General features: G+C 35.3%; 1 protein-coding gene across 3 annotated transcripts in view; it reads right to left on the reverse strand.

The window, feature by feature from the left end:
• MAN1A2 (mannosidase, alpha, class 1A, member 2) overlaps positions 1 to 26,089 on the reverse strand; it is a 62,012-nt gene that overhangs the window by 4,750 nt on the left and 31,173 nt on the right. For 2 of the 3 annotated variants that reach the window (XM_005859943.2, XM_014534526.1), the window contains exons 6-12: positions 22,678 to 22,772; positions 19,698 to 19,821; positions 18,297 to 18,390; positions 12,995 to 13,110; positions 11,655 to 11,871; positions 5,381 to 5,553; positions 2,906 to 3,021 (exon numbers count right to left, since the gene is read on the reverse strand). In XM_005859943.2, coding sequence (XP_005860005.1) covers positions 2,906 to 3,021; positions 5,381 to 5,553; positions 11,655 to 11,871; positions 12,995 to 13,110; positions 18,297 to 18,390; positions 19,698 to 19,821; positions 22,678 to 22,772 — 935 coding nt within the window. Of the gene's footprint in view, positions 1 to 2,223; positions 2,288 to 2,905; positions 3,022 to 5,380; positions 5,554 to 11,654; positions 11,872 to 12,994; positions 13,111 to 18,296; positions 18,391 to 19,697; positions 19,822 to 22,677; positions 22,773 to 26,089 lie in introns of those variants that run through there. The other variant, XM_014534525.1, reaches the window with a different exon arrangement.

The raw sequence follows: 26,089 nt of genomic DNA on the forward strand, positions 1-26,089 counted from the left end.
TAATTTTCTTTCATTCTTTTTCAAACATCTTTCAAAGAGCAGATGTTTTTCATTTTTAGATCAATTGATCAATTCCTTTTTTTATGGTTTATGCTTTTGATGCAGTATCTTAAAAAAACTTTTGCCCACCATAAGGTCACAAAAAATTTCTCCTATGTTTTCTACTAAAAGTTGTATTTTTTTAGGTTTTCAATTTTGATCTATGATCCATTTTGAGCTGACTTTTTGTATATACATATAGAAATGAAATTACTTCAGCACCTTTTCCTGAAAAGCCTATCTTTTCTCACTTCACTGTCTTTGTACCTTTGTTAAAAATCAGTTGTCCATAAATGTATTGCATTCTTCCCACCCAGGATTCTCTATTCTGTTCCACTGAGATATATATATATATATAATTTTTTTTGAAGCACTCTGATATTTGTATAATGATATCTATATCTATATCAGAGTGCTTCAATCACTATAGCTTTATAATAAGTCTTAAAATCAGGTAGTGTTAGGCTTTCAACTTCGTTCTTTTTTAACATGTTTTGGTAATTCCAGGTTCTTTGCATTTCCACATGAAATTTAGAAAGTTATTAATTTTTACAAAAAAGTCTCCCATGATTTTTTTGAGTTATCTTTTTTTCTAGTGAATCATTGGGGTGATGCTGGTTAATAAAATTATATAAGTTTCAGGTGTACAATTCTATAAACATTATCTGTATATTGTATTGTGTGTTCACCACCCAAGTCAAGTCTCCATCCATCACCATTTATCCCCCTATACTCTCTTCTACCTCCCCCACCCCCTTTCCCTCTGGTAATATCACTAGTGTTGTCTGTGTCTATGAGGGTTTTCTTTGCTTAACCCCTTCACCTTTTATCACCCAGCCCCACAATCCCCAGCCCTTCTGACAGCTGTCGGTCTGTTCTCTATCCATTAGTCTGTTTCTATTTTGTTAGTCCATTTTGCTCATTAGGTTTCCCATATGAGTGAAATCATATGGTACTTGTTCTTCTCTGACTTATTTCACTTAGCATAATCCTCTCCAGGTCCATCATGCTTCCTGTGATTTTGAGTGGAAATGCAATGAATCTATAAATCAACTTGGGCAGAATTAAGAAAGAACTTAAATACATATATATAATACTTGTGTCAAAAATCTTTAAACTAAACCCGATCATAAGGAGACACGGATATATATCTGAGGGACATTCTTCAACGCCACTAGTCTAAATACTTTCATCAATGTCACAAAAGATGAAAAGCAAGGAAACTTTGTTCTAGGTTAAAGAAGACTAAGGAGACATGGCAACAAATGATCCTCTGGGGGTTAAAAAATTAGTTTTAAAGTACATTATTAGAACAATTGAGAAATTTGAAAATGGACTACATATTAAACAACAGTATTATATGAATGTTAAATTTTCCCCAGTGTGATAACTGTACTGTGATTACATAGGGTTATGCCCTTTCCTTAAAACACTTGTGTAAGCATCAGAAATCTGGTAACTCAAATTATACAGCAAACATTTTTTAAAAAATAAATAAATAGTAAAACTGTGTGTGTGTGTGTGTGTGTGTATACATACATATATACAGGGGTGGGGAAATGTTAACAATAGGTAAATCTAGGTGATACACAAATACTCATTGTATTTTATTCTTACAATTTTTCTGGTCTTAAAAAAATAAAAGAAGAACTCTTAAATAATTTGGGTCAAATTCAACAGTTTACAGATGTGATAACTGAAAGCAAAGAAATTTTATTTTGACATGTTCATTCAGCTAGGTCGTAGCAAGTATATAACTAAAGCTCCTGCGGTTTTATCTGCCAGTCCAGAGTTCTTTCAACTACCTCAGAGTCTCAGGCCCAATCACACAGGATAAATCAAAACAGAAATGACTGTTAGAAGGAGGGAACTGACTACAAGCAGATGTTCTAAACCACCTCAGCAGTAATAAGAGTGTGGCTTAGCGTCAACTGCAGATATGGAAAGGAGAGGCAAAATAAAAAAACAACGTAACAGGAATCATAAAGACTTAGTGATATATTAGAAGGAAAAAAGAAATAACTCTATAATGCACAAACTGAAAAGATGGGAAAAATCAGAGCAGTAGAAATAATAAAAGTAATTGAAATAAGATGGCCATTAGGATGAGACACCTTGTTTGACACATAGAAATTTTAATAATATACCAAAATTTAAGCTAGAAATATACTAGCATGTAAACTTCAGGAGGGTAGAAATTTTTGTCCTTTTTGTCTACTGATTTATCCTCAAGTAACCTGAACAATATCTGAAAAATAAACATTTTTTTTAAACAAAGTGACACTTTATGGGGCATTCAGGTACAGATAGACAGGAAATAGAAATATGAAGCAAAGAGAAAGTATCAAGAGCTATTTACTCTGTAGTCTTTAGGGAAGTGGACATATTTAAGGTCTCCACCTTCTTCCTGCCTGAGGTTTTGAGTATAAGCCCAAATAATAAAGTTGACTTTTTTTCCTTTTTCATCGTTCTCTTTATGTATATGTTTATGGGAATCTCCAATGAAAGGATGGGTGACTACGGTCATGTACTCTCCAAAAGACTGTGAATACTAACAGATTTTACTAGTAGTGCAGGTGTGGTTTCCAGAACAGCATCATCCACATCGCCTAGGAGCTTGTCAGAAATGCAAATTCTTAGGTTCCACCCTAGGCCTACTGAGTCAGAAACTGCGAGGATGACCCAGTTACCTGTGTTTTAAGAAGTCTTCCAGGTGATTCTAATGCACACTAAAGAACTAGGAGAAAATAAAGGTACTAAACTCTCATTTGACTAAATATCTATCTCAAATATCTACCTCTGCCATTCTTCTAGAGATTCAGCTAAATATTAAAGATGTAAAACTTTTTAAAAGGCCTCCACTTACTTTAATGTTTCAGCGAGAAAGAAGCTCTGCTGCACATCGTCATGGGCAGGAGTCGAGGAATAAACATCCTTCACCCCAGAGAACCCACCGCTGACTCGGCAATACTTCTCAATAGCCTATGAAAGAGATCAGACAAAAGAATCAAGGACACAAATTTCAAGTTTGGAAGGTCAAGTTAAGGGACCCCGTCAAAAGTTCACAGAGCTCTATATGAGAATTTGACAGTTTAAGAATACAATTTATTATCAAATGAAAATAGTTTCTTCTGGAAAAACTGACTGAGGTATCCTGTTTCCTGTGGAATTTCTCCCTATTCAAAACTCTTTAACCCTTTTAAGACATCTTATACATTCCTAACTTAGGAGTCAAATTTAAGTCATTCACACTAGATTCGAGACCTGTATGACACAACAAAGTCTCACTAATTCTGACAAATCGAGAGGGAGGCCAATTTGAATTAAAATTTTTAAATGCAATTTTATATCTTCCAAGGATAAACAATAATCCAAAAATGCTAAAAAAAAAAAAAAGCATTACTTAGAAGCTCTACATAATAATAGCAATGAGATAATATTTACTGTTTGTGTGTCTGTCTATATGGGCTATTAAAAGCAAAATTCTAACTCCTGTTAATTCAAATTTGGACAGATATGGGTTAAAGTTTGAGTTTGTCAAACCTCTTTTTAATGGATAAGAGTAGGGCCATATGTTAAGAAGCTGTGCAGGGAAAAAGGACCTTAGAAACAGGACAAATTATCCTAGTGTTTCTCAATGAGAGGATACTTCTACCCAAACCCTTCACTCCTAATTCAGATCTATTTTCCTTATTCCTCTAAATAAGAACCCTTAAATATTAGGGAACATTCAAGTCAGACACATTGCAGGATTACTTTACCTGTCTATTGCCCCTATGGAAAATACTGTTTGATTCACATAAGCTTTAGTAAGCCACTGCTACTGACACAAGTATGTGTCCCGTTCCTGAGCCACTGTAGCAACAGTCCGGCTATCTTCTCAACTGCAGCACAGTTTCACTAGCAGCTACGTTCCCAACTCTGGACCCAGGTGGAAAGGCAGCATCAACAAATGCTGCCTCTGCTCCTGTTCTATATACCCACCTTCCATTACTATTCTCTGTTAAACTTCACAAGGACTATCCAGGTCTGGATGACCAATGACATGTGAGTGTCCTCACCTTAGTTCAAGTCTTTATTGCATTATTCCCATCTACTGCAGTGGTCTCCCAACCCCACCAGTCTGCAGATTATAATCAGATCCTTGTGTTTTGTTACTTCCAACTAAAAAGCCTTCAGTAGTTCCTCCCCCTTTGAAAAATCTTTAGTAGTCCTATAATGGATTCTTAAAGTTAGGGAATTTTGGTGGGTAGGAGATGGTGAAGAAAAAGAACATATGATCGTCTTTTTAGATAGGCAAAGGACTTTCTATCCCCATGTGAGAAACACCTATCTCGTAACTGAGAGATGTGTGTGTGTGTCTGTGTGTGTGTGTGTGTGTGTGTGTGTGTACGTGCGCGCATTTCCTTCCAGAGTCACTGAGTAAAGTACATATCCCTTTATTGGCACATAAGGCCATCCATACAATGGCTTTAAACTCCTCTCTCATTGCCACTGTGAAACCTTTTTACATAAATTGGTCTATGTTCTGCTCTAGAATATATCTTGCATATTCTTGTCTGAGCAATTTACTGACATTACTTATCTCACCTAGAATTCTCTCATTCTATCTACACTACAGATTTAAGTCAAACAATTTAAATATAAACATTCATCATAGATAGTACTATTTATCATAATTAGTATATCTTAGAGAATAAAACACTCCTCATTCCCAGGAATAAGCAATACTTCCACAAAAAGACTAGTGATTTTCTTCCTCCCTAGGTACTGAGAGCCAGGAGGTTCTCTCAAAGGTGAGTGCTGTAAGAGTAAACCACTTGCTTTCTTTACTTAATAACCATTAAAAACTCCCCATTTCAAATATATGTATTTGTCCATCAATCTAAACAATTTGTAACAATTCATTGCTCCTTCTTATGGTGATCCACGAAGGAATTATTTAGAATACAAGCTAAAATGAAGAGGGGGTAATCCACCCAGGCTGTGAATCTGGGCAGCTTTACAATATTTTCCCTTTTTTTGGAGTTTGACCTCTAATAGGGAAGCACAGAAATTTTATAATCATAGTGAAAAATTGCCTTATAAATGATTCTGTAGTTACTCAATAAGAACAATGAGTGAACACCAATAGGAAAATACCTCTAATAGAAAACTAAACTGGATTCTAAGGTTTACTTCTGCTGTTTAAGAAACATAAATTGACTAATAGAGTTTTTCATCAGATAAACAGAGTTAGTCCCACAGTTACTGAACATGAGGTAACATGGAGGAGGATCACGACACTAGAGAAGGACTTGGTAACACTCTTGCACATGAAATGAAAAACTAGTTTACCTACCAGAGCTGCTTCCCAGCCCCACTGCCTGTATCTTGGATCGTGAGTGAATCGCCACAGGTACCAGTAGGTTTCGATGACTTCTGGACGGAGGATGTAATACTTCTCAGCCTGCCGAACTGCCACCGCCTCTACTGCACCATCAAACTTGAAGGATTCAGGGCCTAGCTTTAATGCTGTAGCATGACCAAAGAAATAATGAGCACAATAAGCCATATGTGTTTGCATGCCAGAGCTTTTTCTCCCCTGAAGGAATGGGGGATGAAGTAAAGTTATTTTTTGTTATTTGTTTTATTTTTACTGCTGCTGTTTTTGCAAAATCAGTGACTTTAAAGATCCACATTTGGCTTTCTTATAATAGACTTATAAATATTCCTATTATTCTGACATGAAGTAGGCTCTCTCATAAATAATGTACACTAACATACTGCTAAATCTATCTATACCAATAAGAGTCCAGTCATCCTCTGGAAACAAATGCAAAGGTAGGCAGAAGCACATTACATATTCTGCTTTGGCCCAAAATAAAATGAGGCGGAAAACTGTACTGTGCAGAATTATTTTTTAAATAGTCAAGACAATTTTAAAGTCCTTTTAATATAACACACACATAAGAAAACATTTTAGATCTTTTATTTTTCAGTGACATTTTAAAGCTCAGACCTTGAATTAGATTTAGTTGTAGAGTACATAATTTTTAAAGCATACTATATATGCTAAAATTTATAAAATACAGTATATAAAAATAATATATTTTAAAACTTAAATCAGTTTTTAAAATAAACTTTCTTCTCCTATAGCAGTGATGACGAACCTATGACACGCATGGCAGAGGTGACACGCGAACTCATTTTTTTGGTTGATTTTTCTTTGTTAAATGGCATTTAAATATATAAAATAAATATCAAAAATATAAATCTTTGTTTTACTACGGTTGCAAATATCAAAAAATTTCTATATGTGACACAGCACCAGAGTTAAGTTAGGGTTTTTCAAAATGCTGACATGCCGAGCTCAAAAGGTTCGCCATCACTGTCCTATAGTATCAAAACACGCAGCAAGGAAGAGGTTGAAATTGCCAATCATCAAGAATTTCCCCAGTAATTTGCCCATTTAGTCCTAAAGTGAGGAATAACCAACAAATTATCAATTATTTTGTAAGAAAACTTCTGTCCAGTTTGAATAAAACATGTCCATTTACACATATATTTCAGCATTACATACTATTCCTTGGATGATATGACTTCCATTCAGGTTGGAATATAGCACTACTTGAAAAGCTTCTTAAGAACTTCTTTCTAATCTGAACAATAAAGATTTAATTTTAAAAAAATAAATAAAATAAAAAGATTCCCAGGTGAAAAAAAAAAAAGAACTTCTTTCTAATAACACTAGCACCCTAAACCTGGACAATATAAAGTCATCTTTCACTGGGATGGTGAAGTCGCACACAATTACCACTCTTAGCGGCCACCTTTCTTTTCACAAGGCTACACTGGTGGCAAATAGTTTCAAGGTTTCTCACCTCTTTCATGATAATGCTGCACATTTTTTTATTTCCTTAGAAAAGGCAGCACAAAAACTATAATGCTGGTGGACCATAAACAAAACCATGGCATCGATGTTGGCATGATGTGTCGCTGTCGCCCAATTTCAGGATTACAAGGGTGACACCATAAGCTCCAAATAATGACAATTCAAAGGAGGCGAAAATAAAGCCTTTCTTACTATGCCCATCCCCCTAAAAAATACAAAACTAAAAACACTGTTGTGATGGTGGATAGTTCTATTAAAAGCAAAACACGTGATCCAGAAGAGTTAACCACAGTTTCTATATGGCTCAGTCTTGGAGAGTTAATGCAGAACTCAAGCAGGGGTTTTAACCTCAAGTTCACGAACTCTACGGGAGGCTTTGGAAGAGGGAGACAGATTTGTGTCCACAAGCCTCTGAAATTGTCGGCAAAACTTTATGGGTGTACAAAAAGCACAGACCAGCTCCTCAATGGGATCTGAAGTTAGGAGTAACCAACAAATTATCAGTATTTTGTAAGAAACCTCTATCTAGCTATTGAAAAGTCTGACATACAATCAACTCTTGTCATTTAATAAATGCTTTTCAAATGATGATAAAAGTCAAACATTGTAAGTACTGATATGATGGTAAATCCAATAAAAAAGTAAGGTAAGTTATTTTGTCTGGATTTCTTATGTTTTTCCTTTCTCAAAGACTATCAGTGCTAAGAAGTAATCAACTGGAGTTTTCAAATGTCAATCTTAAGGCTAACTTTAAATAACTTCTGTAATTACAATGATAATATTGTCTGAACTGAAGGAGAAATTGGCTGCATGGAACTAGTATTTTAAACTCACTAAAAATTGTATTTCATTTACTGGTCATTCATAATTTCTCACATAAAACATACCAGAAAGATAACATAATTGTCCTGTGAGGAGTTGGTGAGTAAAAGTGTATAAGCTATTACATCCATATTTTGGCCAAATCATCAATTTCATGTTTCTGAAGGCACTATTTCATAGGTGTTCTTTTATTTAAGAAACTAGAGGCCTGGTGCACAAGATTCATGCACTGGGGAAGGGGAGAGGTGAGGGGGGTCCCTCAGCCTGGCCTGTGCCCTCTTGCAGTCCGGGACCCCTCAGGGGATGTCCGCCTGCCAGCTTAGGCCCGATCCCCAGGGCTCTAACAGTCTGGGACACCTTGCTCCTTACCGTCTGCCTGCAGAGGAGGCCAGAGAGGCTCCCGCTACACTCGCCAGCCGTGAGCCCAGCTTCTGGCTGAGCAGTGCTCCCTCTTATGGGAGTGCACTGACCTCCAGGGGGCAGCTCCTGTGTTCAGTGTCTGCACCCTGGTGGTCAGTGCGCATCATAGCAACCAGTAGTTCCACCATTTGGTCGATTTGCATATTATGCTTTTATTATATAGGATGTTGTAAAAAACAGTTTCATTTACTCTCTATTCCCTATCTTAAACTTCCCACTTACATTTGATATTTCATTTCTAAAAAGAAAATAACTAATCCAACACTTAAAAATTGAATCAAAACCATAAACAATTTAGTGCCTGGACAAGAAGAACTCCAGAGGATGCAAAAATCATATAATGTAGGTAAAGAGACATGAACAAATAAAAAAAAATTAAGTAAAATATCAAATGTGATAAAAGTGAGTAGTAAGACAATAAAAGATAAGTTTAAAGAAGACACATATTAGTTGGTGAAGTTATGGGGAAATGCAACTCATATGAATACTCCAAGATAGGTAGGACTCATACAAATAGAAAAATAAGCACATTCAAGTCAACAAAAGAAATTCAACCAAAGATAAAAGCACAAAGAATATTCTAGGACAGGCAATTTGACTATAGTTTGAATGGGCTAATAATAAGGGAAGAACTTAAACTATTTTCCTGTATCCTTTCCTCTAAGGAAAAAATAGTTGTGGAAACTCTTCAAATACATTCAGTACTCTATGTTCAATGGGTCTTTTGTCCATTGGATGTTACATGCACCTAAACAGATTAAATTCTCCCAACCCCAATTGTGATAGACTTTATCCAGTTTCAGCATGAAATAATTAAATTATATAATAGTCACTTTTAATGATGCTCAGAATTTTTTTTTTAAATCTAAAATCTCAGAAAAAGAATGTACTATATTTTGGAAGTCTTGATACCAGTTTTGCATTATACCTCAGAATAAACTAAAACAACGTACCAATCTAGCTTCCCATGCAGCTATAATAGTTTGAAACCACCACTAAGTTACTGCTGTTTCATAAATAGAATCAGCAATGCTTCCTACAAACCCAGCTAAAAGGTAAACAGCAGGCCGTGAAGATTACCAAATTTTGAACTAATGTTAACTCTAATTCCAACAACAAATGAAAGTGAAATTCCAAGGCAGTAATTGTCATATGAATTTAGCTAGAATAACTGCTAAGAAGTGAATGGATATTCTTAAACACAGTGGCCAAAAAATTATAGCATAGCTACAAGAAAACACAGCAAAAGATGTAATGACCTGGTAGGAAATGAGCAGAACTAGGATCGTACTTTTTAATTAATGTATCTAAATTGAGACTAAAGATTAAGTAAAAAACAGTGGAAGTCTTGAAAATATAGGACACAAATCAAACAGTAATCTTTTGCGGGATACCATGGCAAAGAGGGTCACAGGTTCATTGACTGAATTTTTTTAAATTAATTTATATTCACAACACAACATTATGAAGAAGATAGGGTAGGTACTAATATCCCAACTTTTTGCAGATGGAGCAACTGAGGCTTAGGAAGGTTTGCCTAAGGCTTACAGATAATATATAGTAAAACAAGGGAATTTTGAATCCTAGTTCACATGTTCTTTCCATAATCACAGTGTTTCATATCAACATCAGCAATGTCATTATGAAATGTGAAAATCAGAAATATAGAGAATTCTTTCATAACTCTGATATTCTATAAATTTCTCAAAAGCAGGAAATACATCTTGTTAATACTTTAACCTATTAAGCATCCAGCATAATGCTTGGCATATAATAAGTGCTCCATGTTTAAAGAAGTGAATGATTAATTATAGTAACTACTAGAGGCCCAATGCACGAAGATTCGTACAAGAATGAGCCTTCCTCCTCCTGGCTGCCGGCACCGCTTTTGCTCTGGCCTGGAGCCGCCTTTCCACCTTCCCACACTGCCCAGAGCGGCTGGGGCGGTGCAGAATGCCTGTGTCCCGCCCCGCACCCGGCCGCTCAGTGCCTGTGTATGCTAATTAACCCACCACCATTGGTGGGTTAATTTGCATACTCACTCCTGATTGGCTGGTGGGCATCACAAAGGTATGGTCAATTTGCATCTTTCTCTTTTACTAGTGTAGATGGTATATCATATTTTTACTATGTCTGCTGTATTATGAAATCTTACTATTTTTCATCTATTATTTGATTTATGGTCCAAATCTGCGTAACAAGCCTTATTATGGGTCCTAACATAAATAAACACTTACTGTTCTTTCTGGTCCTCAATGTCTTACTGATCTGAGCTCTACTTTATGTATATATTCTATATCATCAACATAATATAATTTAGCTTCTATTTGTATCTTAGATCACTGATTATACATGTATTATATATCAACACTTAAACTCCCTAAAGTAAGATTTGTTTCAATGTCCTTTTGACTTAGTTATATTTTGTTAAGAAATGAAATCCTTGATTTAGTTAGTGAGGAAATTGCAGGCTCAATTTCACCATAAGTTCAATTCCTTATTATATCAAAGTAACTTGGCAGATTTTGAACCATAATAAATTTTATGCCAATTGTATTTGTGTCATGGTACTTGATGGTAAATTATCCTTAAAATAGAAATTCAGTTATTTAATATAAGCAACAATTCAACTTCTGAAATCACAAATAGAAATCACTGGTTTTTAGTCTTTCAGGGAACTCATCATCCATTATTTCATATAAAAACATGCATTTTTAAGCCACAGAAAACCTTGGAAGGTCTAATCCAGTTTTCATCAACCGCATTTTCAGGCTTTTTAAAAACCGATTTGCCTTCTCTTTTCATGAAATTTTAATAATACATACTGTTTACCTATCTATAACTATATGTGTATCTATGCTTTATACATAAAAAATATATTTTTCATTCCCAATTATTGTCACCACTGAGAAACATCACATTTTCCAGGTAAGGACATTGAAGCCCAGAAATATTGCATATTTGCCTAAAGCAATGCCAGAGGATCTTTTAGTTATTGGAACAAACAACTCAAAAATTATTAGAGAACTGACTAAGAAACTACTGGTTACCTAGACACCAATTATATACTCAATACAACTACAATTATCTTTTTATTTTCACAAGAGAACAGGCAAGGCATGTAACCTAAATTGGTCTATTTTGTGTCCTTTTATGTAACTTTTCATAGAAGTTGAAAAAAATGGCTAAATGGATTCTTACTATAGGAAAATAAATAATGTTATCCCATACATCCCCAAAATGCCCTACCTCTTGTCTTTAAAACAACTTCTTAAAAACCTCTATTAACAAAAACAGTAGCAGAATTCAGAAATAAGAAGAAAATGATGCAGGAACACATTTCCAGAATTAAAATTCAAGTTCTTAAGAAAGTAATTTACTGTATTAGAATAACTATTTTGAAATAAAAATGCCTATATATTTTCCTTCTAATTTCTGGACATATTTTTAACTGGCAAGTTATTTTGGACTAAGTAATTAGCATTATTAATATTCTTACCAGTTCTATCATATGACTCGTGGCATGTACGTGCAATTTCTGCCCCTAGCTCTAAATAATGACCAGCTTTGTTCCTGGAACCATCTGCTCCAAGTGCAAACATTCCCCCAGCAAAGCAGGCCAAATGTCCCATCTTCTTTTCCAGGTGCCCATTCTTCCATTCTCCAATAAAGGTAAGGCCTCCACGGGATTTCTTAATAAGATGTTTTTCTATAGCCTACAAGAAAGAGTAGATATTCAAAACTTCAGAAGCAAAATATTAGTGTTCAAACTTACTGCATCCTTCTGACTATAAAACCTTGTTAATATAAGACTCCATAAAGCAGTAACTTTCCCAAATTGGAAGGCTTAATTTACAATGAGTTTTGGAGTAATCAAGTTGTATATGAGCAAAGCAATACATGCCACATACTAGTTCAACTCCTGTGTATTTTTGTAAACAATTATAGAAAATTGATTTCCTAAAAGGTAAAGATATAAATTAGGAAATAATAACCTTTGTTTAATTTAAAAACAAACTAAAACTCTAAGTACTGATCAACAGCTAGAGTCAGAATTGTATATACTTTACAGTATATACAAAATATACAACTTTTAAAAAGTGATTAAAATCATTAAAGGGATATGTTTATACTAGATCAGAAACCAAGTAACATACTAAGTGGTTAACACACTATTCTATTTCACAGTTTTTGCTTGGAAATATCACATACAAGTGTTGCCAAGAATGAAACTTGTTCCAAATGTAAACTGCCACAACACTGTGGTATGAGGTTATATAAATATAGAACTGTGGTTAAGAGCACAGGTTTTGGAGCCAGGCTGTTTAGTTCCAGGCTCCATCACTTACTGGTGCATCCTTCATAAAGTTACTTCAACTCTCAGTGCCTTGAAGTCCTCGTGTGTGAAGTGTAGTAAGGATTAAGTTACTTCACATATGTAAAAGGGTTAGAACAGTGCCTGGCACGTGGGAAGTACTATATACTGTTTTGCCCTTATTATTTACCCAGAGGCTCTCAATATACACGTTCAATGGGTCATTTGAAAGAAGAAATGTTCATGGAAATGCATGTAAAGTCAGAAGTTTTTCTAGTCTCTATAGACAATAACTAAAAATAATTAAAATAATTGTTCATACATAAATATGTTACAGTAAATTCTTCTATAATTTCTTTAAAATGCCACAATAAAGGAACACTTAATATAAGACTTTTATATTAAAAAACTTAAACTCTACAATGAATGCACATAATAAAATGCATATAAGATGTCCATCTGTCACTATCAAATACAATGTATATGCCATATGTTAAACAGGTAAGTGTTCTGAGCATAATTACCTCAATAGCATCATCATACATGTTTCTAGCCTCAAGGTCTGTTTTATCTGACATCAACCATGCTTTCAGTAAGTATTCATAAAAACTGTCTCCCAGCCCACCAACTGATGTATGATCTGTAACAAAGAGAAAAGAGAAGGATGGAGGTGGAGAAAAGAGAAGACAGAAGACAATTACATAATGTTTTTCAGTTAAAATGACTATTTAAAAATTATGTTGACAGCTCTATTTCCAACATACTTCAAATTTAGTACAATAAGAGCATACTATAATCACTCTCCTCTACATATACCCAATTTTCTAGAAAAATCTTCTTCTGCTGGGTGTATTTCACATACTTAGTAGTCTTTTTTTTCTTCAGTCACACAGTTTGCATAGTGTCAAACATCCAAACATTTCCATTATTGAAAATAATTATCTTTGGTATATTAATGGTTTTACCTATATAAGCTATAAGATTAAATGTAAGAGACATACTAAAATCTGATGTTAACCGAAAAGAGCTCATTTTTCTATAGATAGTGAATGGTGAATTCTGTGCAGTAGGCAGTAAATTAAAAGAAATCTACAAAGAAAAAAAAGCCCAAGAATTCCTTTGTAATGTCACCTTGCACAATATTAAGTTGTTGAATCAATATCCTTGATTACTATTTATATAGCTATTAGTATATATTTGTTTGTCCTAGGTATATTCTTATTTTTATAGATAAAATATCATCCATACTTTTAATCTTATCCGATTTAACAATATAATTCCCAAGGCAACCATACTCTTCTATTCCTGACTTTCTATAAACCCTACCCCACATCCTCAAGCTTTGTTTCAAAACTCACATCTTCCCTGCATGAAAAGAAAAATATCACATATTACATTCATATATTAGTTTTTCAAATTAGAGAAGAAAGGATGGACTATTCAGGTTTATGGAAACAACTGTCTATCTGGGAGAAAATGCATATTAATATTTATATCTTTAGCTCACAAAAATTAATTTGTGGTGGATTAATGATTTAAAAGTAAACAAAACTTAAGTATAACAGAAGGAAAACCAACATAGGGCACATACAATTAACAACAACAAAATGCAAATTGATAATTAACCTAAGAAAGGAAGTTCAACTCCACTAATGATCAGAGAAAAGCAAATTAAAACAATGAGATTCCATTTTTGTCTATTTAATGGGCAAAGATTTTAAAAGATTAATAACAATGTTGATAAGGTATGGCTCAGAGTTGCTGGAACTTAAAAGGCAATGTTATAGTAGCTATCAAAATGTAACCTAGGTTTCCTAGTTCTGGAATTACCCTACACTAACATTTGCACAAATATACAACACTGATCTAAATGCATCACAAGACTATTTCCATTAGTAAAACAGTAAGATACCTCATATGTCTAAAAAGTGACTAAAGAAATTACGTATAAACATACATACATATACATACATACTCTAGCAGACCATGAAATCATTGAAGAGAATCAGGCAAATCTGTAACCTGATACTGGAGGATATTTATTATATGTTGTTGAGTAGGGGGCAAAAAAGCAAGTTTCAGAACAACATAGTTTGATACTACTAAAGAATTGCGTGTTTAAGGGATGCTATTGTACACATAGAAAAGGTTTGAAAAGACAACTGTCAACAATGATTACATCTAAAAAAAGGAGCCCTTCAATTTTTACTTTATATGCTTACATTTTATCGAAATACATGTATCTTATGTAATTAAGTCATCTTGTTATAGAAAGTAATAAATGGGGGGAAAGTGCCCTCATTCACTTCAGGCAGTATGTCTGCCTGTACTCTAATAATTCACTTGTACCTTAAACAAGCCCATGTTCCCTATAATGACTTTGAACAAATATCTGCTTTTAGCTCTACTTTTCACTCATGTAATTCAAATACTTGTACCTACTGTTTATAAACCTCTGGAGTTACAACAGTTTCCTTTTCTACAATCCTTGGAGTATATTCTAGATTATGCTGTTCTTAGATCTACTCACCCACTCCCAGCCACAATGTGTTCTACAAGCTTGTTGAAATATCTTGTTCGTTATGATTTCTCAACTTGCCTCCAAATCTCTTTACTCTTATTTGATTACTAGAGGCCCAGTGCATGAAATTCGTGTGTGTGTGGGAGGGAATCCCCTCAGCCCGGCCTACACCCTCTCCCAATCCGGGACTGCTGGCTCCTAATCACTCGCCTGCCTGCCTGATCACCCCTAACCACTCTGCCTGCCTGCCTGCCTGCTCGCCCCTAACCACTTGCTCGCCTGATCGCCCCTAACTGGTTGCCTGCCTGCCTGATCACCCCTAACTGCCTCTGCCTCGGCCCCTGCCACCGCGTCTTCGTCCGGAATGATGTCCGGAAGGTCATTCGGCTGTCCAGTCTAATTAGCATATTACGCTTTTATTATTATAGATTCCTTTCTACATTTCTGTACTTTCATTTCATTGCAGTCTCAGGAAGGATGGTTGGCCACAGTGGTAGAGTTATAGCTCAATCTTCTACCATGAAGCAGAAGTCCTAATAAACCTTTCGTAAGGTTACTTCCTTTTGGATATCTCTACAATTAGCTAATGTTAAATATATTGAATTTCTCATTCCCTTGTCTCCCAATTTGTTCCCACTGCTCAATCATGAATAAAAACCAAAGCATGTGGGAGCCTAGGGAATCTTAGTTTACTCTAATACTTCCTGCTGGTGTTGGACTTTTAAGCTTGTAACCACTGTGTTATTCAAGATAATCTTAGGTGGTACATAAAAAATCTTTTAAAAATTGTAATAGTTTTATTAATTAACCTTATCAAGATGATCTTTTAACTGACTCTAATTTTGAAAGAAGCTCTACTGTGGATAAAACGCTATTACACAGCACCACATGGTACAGAGAAATCGTTCATGAAAGGGGGATTCAATTGATGCAGCAAACTCCATTGTTATCTTAAGAAATTGCCACAGGCATCCCAACTTTCAGCAACCACCACCTGATAGTCAGCAGCCATCAATTAGAAGCCATTGTGGAGGATGTATTGATCAGGGGTGATATTAACTGTGGGAGAGAACTGAAGGCCTAATTAACTGAAGGGAAGAAGAAATGAAGGCCAGATCCTCAAAGGAGTTTGAATTTGGGGCATGTTGAGTTTGAGGTGCCAGTTGGATATATAAATGAATATGATAAACAGGCAATCAGATATGCAGAAATCCAGAGAGAGCACTAAGTTAGGGGTATACATTGGGGAGTCATCAATACATAAAATGGATTTGAGCCATGGGAGTTTACCCAAAGAGAATGGAATGATTAGAGGATATAAATGGTACTCTGGAGCATAATACTTAGAGAAGAGTCATCAAAATAACATACAGGGTTTTGTAAAGCTCTGGCTATATTGTAGATCTCTGGAAAGAACAAATGAGCAGGAAAGTAAACAAGATTAAAAGTATAACAGAATTAAAGGAGGTGAACTAGTGAGGGAAAACAGGAAAAAGCAAAATCATGGCTTAAGAGAAATGTTTTTTGGATCCATGAATTATTGCCAGAGTTTACGGTTTAGCGGTATGTTACTCAGGTTATAGCATGTAGTCACAGTCCTGCTCAGAGGTTCTCTCCAACTCTTCTAAGCTATTGCTCCAGTGGAAGATTATCCTATATAATAAAAGCCTATATGCAAATTGACCAAACAGCGGAATGACCGGTGGAACGACCAGTGGATATGATGTGCAATGACCACCAGGGGGAAGACGCAGGAGCTGCCCCCAGTCCACAGGCCCCAGGCCAGCCAAGGTGGGTGCCAGCGGGGGCCCCCCGCAACCGCCCCACCGGTCACCCCTCAGAGGGAGGCAGCCAGCGGCAGTGGCAGAGAGCAGGGCTGGTGAGCAGGCAGCGCCAGGCCTAGGGACCCTTCCCATGCACGAATTTCATACACTGGGCCTCTAGTATGCTTAATAAATGAACACACAGCAGAAGCCTGAGATCCACGATAACTATGGAATTTATCACCCAGTAGTCTGACTTCTTACTTAAACCACTGAGACATGCCTGCTAGGTGTCGAATTCAATGAAACGTGACTCTCCAAGCTCCTTTTGATATTCAGAAATTGATAACACATTACAAAACACTACTAAATATCAATGATTCACATAATCTGTGTCAGCATGTCATGATTTACTAGTGTTTTATAGAAAATTCTAGATTAAAAACTAATATTTATATCATATGTTTAAAGTTTATGAAGCATTTTCAAATATATTATCTTAAAATATGATCCAAATGGTCATCCTATTAAATAAGTACAATTAGAACAGATGAAAAAACAAAGGCACAGAAAAGTTAAATAACATCTAAATTATTAAGTGGAAAATCCAGAATTAGTCTTCTAACTTCAAATATTTTACCCATTCTTGTTTTTCCCACTTTTTTATTTATTAGGGTAAAATTTAATAAATTAGTAATGACCAATTTCCTATATTTTCTTCACATCAATCATTAAATGGCATAGGCTAAGCATTGTATTTAGAAAATGAGTAAAAAAAAATAAAGTAAAACCAGAAAAAATACTAATGATGTGGCTTTAAATCTAGGTTTCTTACCATACTCTTTTATATCTGTTGCCAAGAACTTTTCCTGAAGGTAATTACCAGTAATTATTCTCTGTGATTGCTATGTGCATGTCACAAACATTGTCATTATTCTAATTACAATATAGTTAGCCAAAGCTGAATTGTTAAATTTCAGTTCAATTCACTGTTTTGCAGACTATTTATAGATATGACAGATGTATACTGCTCAAAGATAATAATGGAATTTGATGTACTTTTCAGAAGCTGATATAAAATATATAAAACATTAAAAGGAACAAATTGGACAATTTAGTAAGGGCTGCAGCTGCTAAAGGATATAAGAGCAACTCCCCTAGGATTTTAAAGACCCCTTGCCAATAACCATTGAATAGCTTTCTATAACATCCTCAAATTAATACTGCTGAAAGTCAATGTATTCTGAAGAGGCAATTTCAATTTATTTGGGGGGGGATGAAAGGATTATTTTTATTGCAATTCTTTATTGTGATGAAATAAATATAACAAGAAAGTGGATATTTTAACCATTTTACAAGTAGAAAAACTGAAGCTACAAGAGATTAGAAACTTGCCGAAGATAACAGCACTAGTAAATCTCAGGCTTAGACACTAACTGGGGGCTTCTCATTCTACATGTAGTGTACTTACCACTACATCAAGCAAAAGTTTCCACACAAATAATCTTTTAACAAAGCATCAGCTGTACTAGAAATACTTACACTGACCCCAGCGACCTGTTCTTGGGTTCAAATAATTTGGATAGAGACCATTTGGACGATCCATTTTCTGAAGTAGCCTCCGAATGTGCATGACCTAAAGAATGCAATTAACAAAAATAAATGTCATCATGGCTTTATACTTATCTAAGCTTTGTGTTTTTTCCTCACTCAGAACCTTCACCACCTCCCCTGCCTTTGTGTGTTGTGTGTGTGTGGTGGTGAAGTAAAGCTACTATTTTTAAAGTGCCTCATTTTTATGACATATGATCATTATATAAAATCAAGCAACAATAAAAATACAAAGCAAAAAGCCACTGGAGTTTTGATGGCATTGAATTGATGGTACAGTTGGAGATGACTACAATTCTTCTGATATTGTTTAACTATACATGAGCAGGACCTATCTCTCTCTACTAAGGTCCTCTTCAATAGTACTCAGTAATTCTGAACTTTATCTTTTGGTAGATTTATCTGCAGAAAACTTACATTTTTGTCCCTACCACATCTATATATATATAAAAGCCTAAGTGACCGTTACGACCAGTCGACCGGTAGCTATGGTGATGCGCTGACCACCAGGGGGCAGACGCTCAACACAGGAGCTGCCCCCTGGTGGTCAGTGAACTCCCACAGCCAACCTCCTGCAGCCGGCCAACCTCCCACAGTCCCTCCCCCTACCAGCAGGCCCCAATTGCTGACCAGGCTGAGGGACCTCACCCATGCACGAATTCGTGCACCAGGCCTCTAGTAATGTATGTTTTTGTAAAATGACACTTTCTTGCCTCTTGTAGCTGATGCCGAGAAATGCTACGTATTTTTAATATCTATATTCAAAAATATATTAAGCTCTTATTTCTAATAATTTAAATGTAGACTGTTTTAATATTTTAGGTAGATAATCATGTAATTTGTGATTAATTACTGTTTTTTTCCTTCCTTTTCAAGTCAATTCCATTCATGAACTTTTTGTTCATTTTGTTTTTCTTGCCTTACCATGCTAGTTAGGAATTTCAGCACAATGCTGAACAGAGACGACAATGAGATTTTTAAAAAGCCTACAAGTCATTAAAACTTCTCAAATAACAGTAAATATTTTAAATATGTTCTAAAAAGAAAGGACATCTCTTTAGGTAATTTAAAAAGAAAAAGGCCAGAACTCTAATAAACATATTTCTAGAAAGGGAATCATTCTCTAAGCATCAAATCTTAGAGAATGTTTTTGTGAATGTTGTCAAATCTTTTTGTGAATGTTGAAGGACATTTTTTTTTTAAATATTGAACTCTTCACGAATTTATGTGTCATCCTTGTGCAGGGGCCATGCTAATCTTCTCTGTGTCATTCCAATGTTAGTATATGTGCTGCCAAAGCAACTCTTTTATAACAAAAGAAAGAGAGCTAACCTTTTTGTAGTAAACCGGATCCCCTGTCAAGTAGCTAAGGTGGACAAACTCCATATGCAGTGTTCCAAATTCAGCAAGAATGCTGCTACCTGCAGATGCCCAGCCCCAGTTCCGCCCGACTCCACTAAGTGAAAGCAAAGAGAAAAGGAGAAGAATTGGAAAAAGACCAAAATATTTTTTAAATGAATACATACACTTTAAATAAATATCTCAGAAATTATTATATCTATAATATTGAATGTAAACTATAATTGAAAAATAAAATTTAAAATATTATATCTAACACAATAGCTTATTTATAACTAAAATTTTACTTTATTATTAAAAAATTTTTTGAATTGGTACTACATCCACATTTAAAAAATTAAAACATAGAAAAGCATATAGTAAACATATTTCACCCCAGAAATCGCATCTCTCTTCACACCACCAAGTCCCATAGATATCACTTTCATTAACTTATATGTTGGTACAGAATTTTTAATGCATATATAAGCAATCCAAATATATATTATTTCCTTCCTTTTTTAAACAAAACATAGCAAAGTATATTTACTGCTCTGTACCTTGTATTTTAACTCTTAAGATGTACCTCAGTGGTCTTTACATCTTCGTTCATTAACAACTTTCTTTTTAAAGCTGCACAAAATTCCATGATAGTAATGACTTGCAACTGGAATGCCCCACCCCAGAGGCCTATGAACATGTGTGAGAGCATTCATTCTGAGTTGTCTCAAACCCTGAAGGTGAAACTTGCATTTATTGTGCTGGGGCCAAAGATGCAACATCTGTAATGGCCAGGACAGTATCACACAATAAAGAACTGTCCAGTCCCAAATGTTAACAGTGCCAGTGTGAAAGCTACTATACTATGCAAACAGATATAATTTAATCCATACCCTATTGGTGGTCTGTCAGCATATTTCTAATATTTTGCTATTATGAAAACTTTTACAGTGAATAATCTTGTGTAGATTTCTTTTGTGCAGAAGTATTGCTAGGATATCTTCTTGTCTTTTTTTTAGCCTGCCTTATAATTGTTATTGGAAGCCAGACAATATAAATGAAAAAATGTCAAGGCATTAGGCATTGTCTTCTAAGAAGGTTAAGTTTCTTGTGAAACACAGGTTGAGTAGAGGCAAATTACCTCGGTTTTAGGCTGTGTTAAGGGTAGTCTATTTCAGTTTTACCCCTACTCCTAAGGAGTGGCCCTCTGAGACTCAGCTGAAAGCCTGGGGTGTTTATCAAGAGATCTCCACCTTGCACCCTCAAACACTAACCTCTGTCTCCCCAGTACCATGTCACTTAAATTTTCTCCTTTGCCCACTAGCCTCCAGATGCTGTTTTCTTGCTGGATTTCCTTGAGTCTTGCCTCATGCATGTGCAATCACAGAATCAGCCAACAACTTGAGGAAAACCTGTACATAAATTTTTGAGCTTTTCCTCTGCAATTCCTTCCTGTCTTGAGACTTTGTGCCCCAAGTCTCATTCATTTTGGCAGCTCCAGGACCTGATCACCAGGCCTCCTCTGCCCCATGTTAGGCTTGACCTCTTGCTCTGTACCGTGACTTGGAAAATGCCCTCGGGGGGGAAAAGCCAATGTTTATACGGAGATGATCTTAGGAAATCCCACCTGAGTTAGTTGCTCTATAATGCCCCCAAACCATTTGGTTAAGCGTTTATGATTGTTTTTGGTGGTAGGGTTAGTCTGATATAAGTTATTCCATGTTTGGAACTGGAAGTCTAGATTAATTATTCAAGTAGCAGAGTTATTCTTACTAGACCTCTAAACCATTCTCCAGGGTCTTTTCTACTTTGGGGACAAAGTAAAAATGTAAGTCTTTCTCTCATGTTATACCCACTTGTATAGTGACAATTCAATATGCCATATTTTATTCATCTGTGTGGGGAAACATTAAAATAGTTCTCAAGCCCAAGAGGTCACCGGTTTGATTTCTGGTCAGGGCACATGCCCAGGGTGTGGGCCTGATCCCCAGTAGGGAGCATGCAGAAGGCAGCCAATCAATGATATTTCTCTCTCATGGATATTCTATCTCTCTATTCATTTTCCTCTCTCTCTTGAAAAAAAAAAAGTTACCAATACATGATCACTATCTCATTTAACGTTCTTTAATTAGCTGGTGCAGTTTTTACACTATCTTTGAAAATAATATGGTACCAGTAACGGGTTTTTGTGTGCTAGAAGTGAGAATCAAGGAAGAAATAATGATAAATATTAGTAACTACATAGGACAGTCATTCATTCCCAAATAGTAAGTGCCTACTATTCTCCAGGAGATGTAATACTGGATCTGACATATAACATTCCTGCTCCCATAAAAATAAGACCATTTATTTATTTACTTACTTACTTACTTACTTATTTATTTATTTATTGGGGGGGGTTGTTGTTGTTGTTGTTGTTATTGTTGTTAATCCTCACTTGAGGATATTTTTCCATTGATTTTTAGGGAGAGTGAAAGGGAGAGGGAAAGACAGAGAGAAACATCGACATGAGAGAAACACATCAATTGGTTGCCTCCTACAAGTGCCCCACCAGGGCCCAAGCCAGGGAGGAGCCTGCAAACAAGGTATGTGCCCTTGACTGGAATTGAACCCAGGAGCCTCTGGTCCGCAGGCCGATGCTCTATCTACTGAGCCAAACTGGCTAGGCAATAAGACCATTTTAAATAGTGGTATTTGTTATGAAGAAAATTAAATAGAAAAACAGAATAGTGGGTACTAGTGAAGGTGAGTTAGCAGGCAGGCTCTTTATGTATAATGTTCAGAGAAAGTGCTTCTGAAAAGACACAATCTGACTGAGAACTGAATGATGTGAGAAGGAGCAAGAGATGACTAGATCTGGTAGAAGATAATTCCCATCAAAGAAACAGCAAATGCATAAATTAAATAAAAACCCCAATAGATAAATTAAAATAGAATTCTACAACAAGAATACCCACATACAAATAGAACTTACCTTTTCAGATTCACCATTGCCCAGGGAATCCCAGTCGGTGTGTTAAAGGCAGGAAGGAGCTTCTCAGCCAACTGGACTGCTTTAATCTTGAATATCTGAGATAAAAACATGAATATTCATAAATTATAGTAATCAATTCATGAATTGCAGCCATAACCATATGCTGGTCTCTCATACAATGCATACTGAAATGTACTGGATACATGCAAGTACAGGATGAAAATGACATCTCTGAGGTACCATGTAGCATATACCGCAATCAGGGAAAATATACATTGGATACTGAGGAAAGCTACCCAATGTGCAATGGGCTGAAATTACAATTAATTGAAAGATGAGGATATGGTTTTGGTAGTAGTATCTGTATTTTCAGCTGGCAAAGATCTAAGAAAAAACATTAGGCTATGAGATGTTCATCCATGGTATACAAGCTTAGTATAAACATCAAAACAAAAGAAAAAGACACAACCCTATTTGGATAAATACCCTTGAAGTACTTTAAGTACATTTATGCCTCAACATTTTCCATCAAAGTTTAATCAATTTATTAAAGTAAAAGAAAACATTTGAGTTCACACTCCAAGTTTCATTTGAGATTTATAAATGATTCACCCCTTGGTCCCAATTGCTGCTATTTTGGGTACCTGAAACAATCAATTACCTAAATATCAGTGTTTCTAAACTTTTAAAATCGTGTACTATTACAAAAATATACATGGTAAGACTTCAAATATCCTTAGCATATCAAAATAGATATAGGTCTGTGTACTCTACTGTGGAACTATTGACTTAAAGACTCCAAACTGAGATTGGATTATAATACCTCATTAGGAAAAGTGGCACGTTCTTCTATATGCCTCAAGTCTATCCTTTCAAATTGATTTCAAATTGATGGGTTATTTACAGCATTCTAACTGACTGGATGTATGAAAAACACACACATACATACACACACACACACACACACACACACACACAGCAAGCACATTTTTCCTAGTTAAAATATATCAAACTTATGTTTATAGTTGTACAGCATTCTATAGTAAGAGATGTATTAATTTATTCAACCATCCCCCCTTCATGGGCTTTTCAAATATTGGTTACTACAAACACACTACTGCAATGAAATATCCTTCTGAGTATACCTTATGTATCCACATTGTTACTTTTAGAAAATATATTTCTAAATAGATAGCTGGCTCAAAGAGAATTTAAAATTTTTGTTTTAATCCTCACCCAAGGATATTTTCCCATTGATTTGTAGAAAGAGTGGAAGAGAGAGGGAAAGACAGAAATATTGATGTGAGAGAAACACATCTCTTGCACAAACTCCGACCAGGGCTCAGGCTGGGAAGGAGCCTGCAACCAAGGTATGTGCCCTTGACCCAGAATCGAACCCAGGACCCTTCAGTCTGGCAGGCCAATGCTCCATCCACTGAGCCAAACCGGCTAGGGAGAGAATTTTAAGTTTTAAATGTTTACTTGACATTGCAAAATTATTTTTCAAAAATTGTATCATGCGTATTCCCTCCAAATAGCTTCTTTACATTTAAAGTGGGTGCATTTAATTGTATGTATATTGACGTCAACAGAGATGCTTAAAATAAGTAATCTGGGCCTTGAAGTTCTTCACCAGGCGGAAGTGGAAGGATAAGCGTTTACTTTAGGCAGAAAATTATGGCATAGCTCTATAAAAATACAGGGAAATGAAACAATGTGGTCTAAATATAGTGTCATGTATATAGAACTGGGGGCTTCTCTTCTCTTGCTCACTCCTTCCTGGATTTCACCCCTAAATTTCTAGCTCCTGTGGTAGGTGACTCGAAACCCTTCTGATCTGTCAAACCAGGAATCATAACCATAACCATCAACTATGAATTGGTATTAGTTCTGTGACTTTAAAGATGTAGAATGAGTACAGAAGTGTAGATTAACTCTTACAGTTAAGAGGAAAACGTTGGAGAGTATATTTTAAAATGTTATCTGGGTCAGCAAGGCATAGTGGAATGTTTGTTCAAGTACCAGCACATCGGTAGAAAGTGAAAGTGTGGAATTTTCAATGAAAATAGCAGCAATTTTTGGAGCAAAATTAGGTTTTCAAAGAATAAAATGAGAATCACTGCAGTAGGACAATATGACTAATATTTAAAACAGGAAAAAATAATACTCTACATCTCTTTTTTCTTTAACTCAGAACTTTTTTGAAAGGACTTTAGTTTAAAAAAAGGATATTCTATTGACCTAACCCCACAGACAATACAGTACTATTTGTGTTTTGGTAAGGAAAGATTTTGGTGGCGGTGTTCCTTTTATTTTGTTTTTATTATCTGTGAAATATGTATTAAACTTGACATAACCACTTCTCTACCCATTCTGACAGATTTCAGACGCAGTTATCCGCATAAATTATGTTATTATCTTATTCAGGAAGGGATGCCACTTTGATAACCAATAAAAAATGAGAAGAGACAATCTGTAAAAGGTACGCCATATATTTGAGAAGTAAGCATAATAAATCATCAAGATTTTTAAACTTGTGAATATTTAATATAAATAGCCTTGTTCTAAGAAAATAAAATGATAAAGTTTCATATTTATGAGATTAATAAATCAACAGGAGAGGAACGCTTTATCAGTTTGACATATGACCCTCATTTGGTTCTTATACCAGAACACAGAATGCATGTAAAACGTTCTATAAGAGAGGCATTTTGCCATCTTATAAGTTACAGGTAATTTTCTGGCTTATATGAGACATAGGGAGTTGTTGTCTATCTGGTATTAGAATACTGTCATATCCAAATTATTTTTCTATGTTTTATTTCTTTTTAGCCGACCTCAGGGACTCATTGTTGGTTTCCTAAAACATATGGATTAAAGCTTTCCATGTAAAATGATCAAGGAGAAAAGTAAAATGGTCAGTAATATTCTACTGTATGAGAAAGTCACAAAAGTAAAACATGTTCTCTTTACTTTATGAGTAGACTATATCCTAAAAAATTAATATATATCCATTTTAAAATAAACAAAAGGATTCCCATTAGTAACACAGAATACTTACCACACAGGAAAAAGTCAAAGGAGAAGAAAAGCAAAGTAATATCTACTGAGTCAGGTACTATGCTAGGCACTGTCATGTAACTTAACCTCACAACTCTCAAGGGAACTCTCACATTGTCATAGATTAAGAAACTTCAATTATAGAAGGTAAATGCCTTGCCAAATATCATTACGAAAGAGAGGCAGGGTAGGAATTCAACCTCTAACTCCAAATCATATGTACTTTCCTCCACAAAATAGAAAAAATAGAAATAATGGTAACATCATATGCCTTTCACCATGTTAGTGTTTTCCAATAACAGCAACCAAAATTTCAACATTCTGCTTCGACTTTCAGGTGGGGAGCCCAGTG

Source organism: Myotis brandtii, unplaced genomic scaffold (assembly GCF_000412655.1).
Source record: "Myotis brandtii unplaced genomic scaffold, ASM41265v1 scaffold131, whole genome shotgun sequence".
NCBI classification, from domain to species: domain Eukaryota; kingdom Metazoa; phylum Chordata; class Mammalia; order Chiroptera; family Vespertilionidae; genus Myotis; species Myotis brandtii.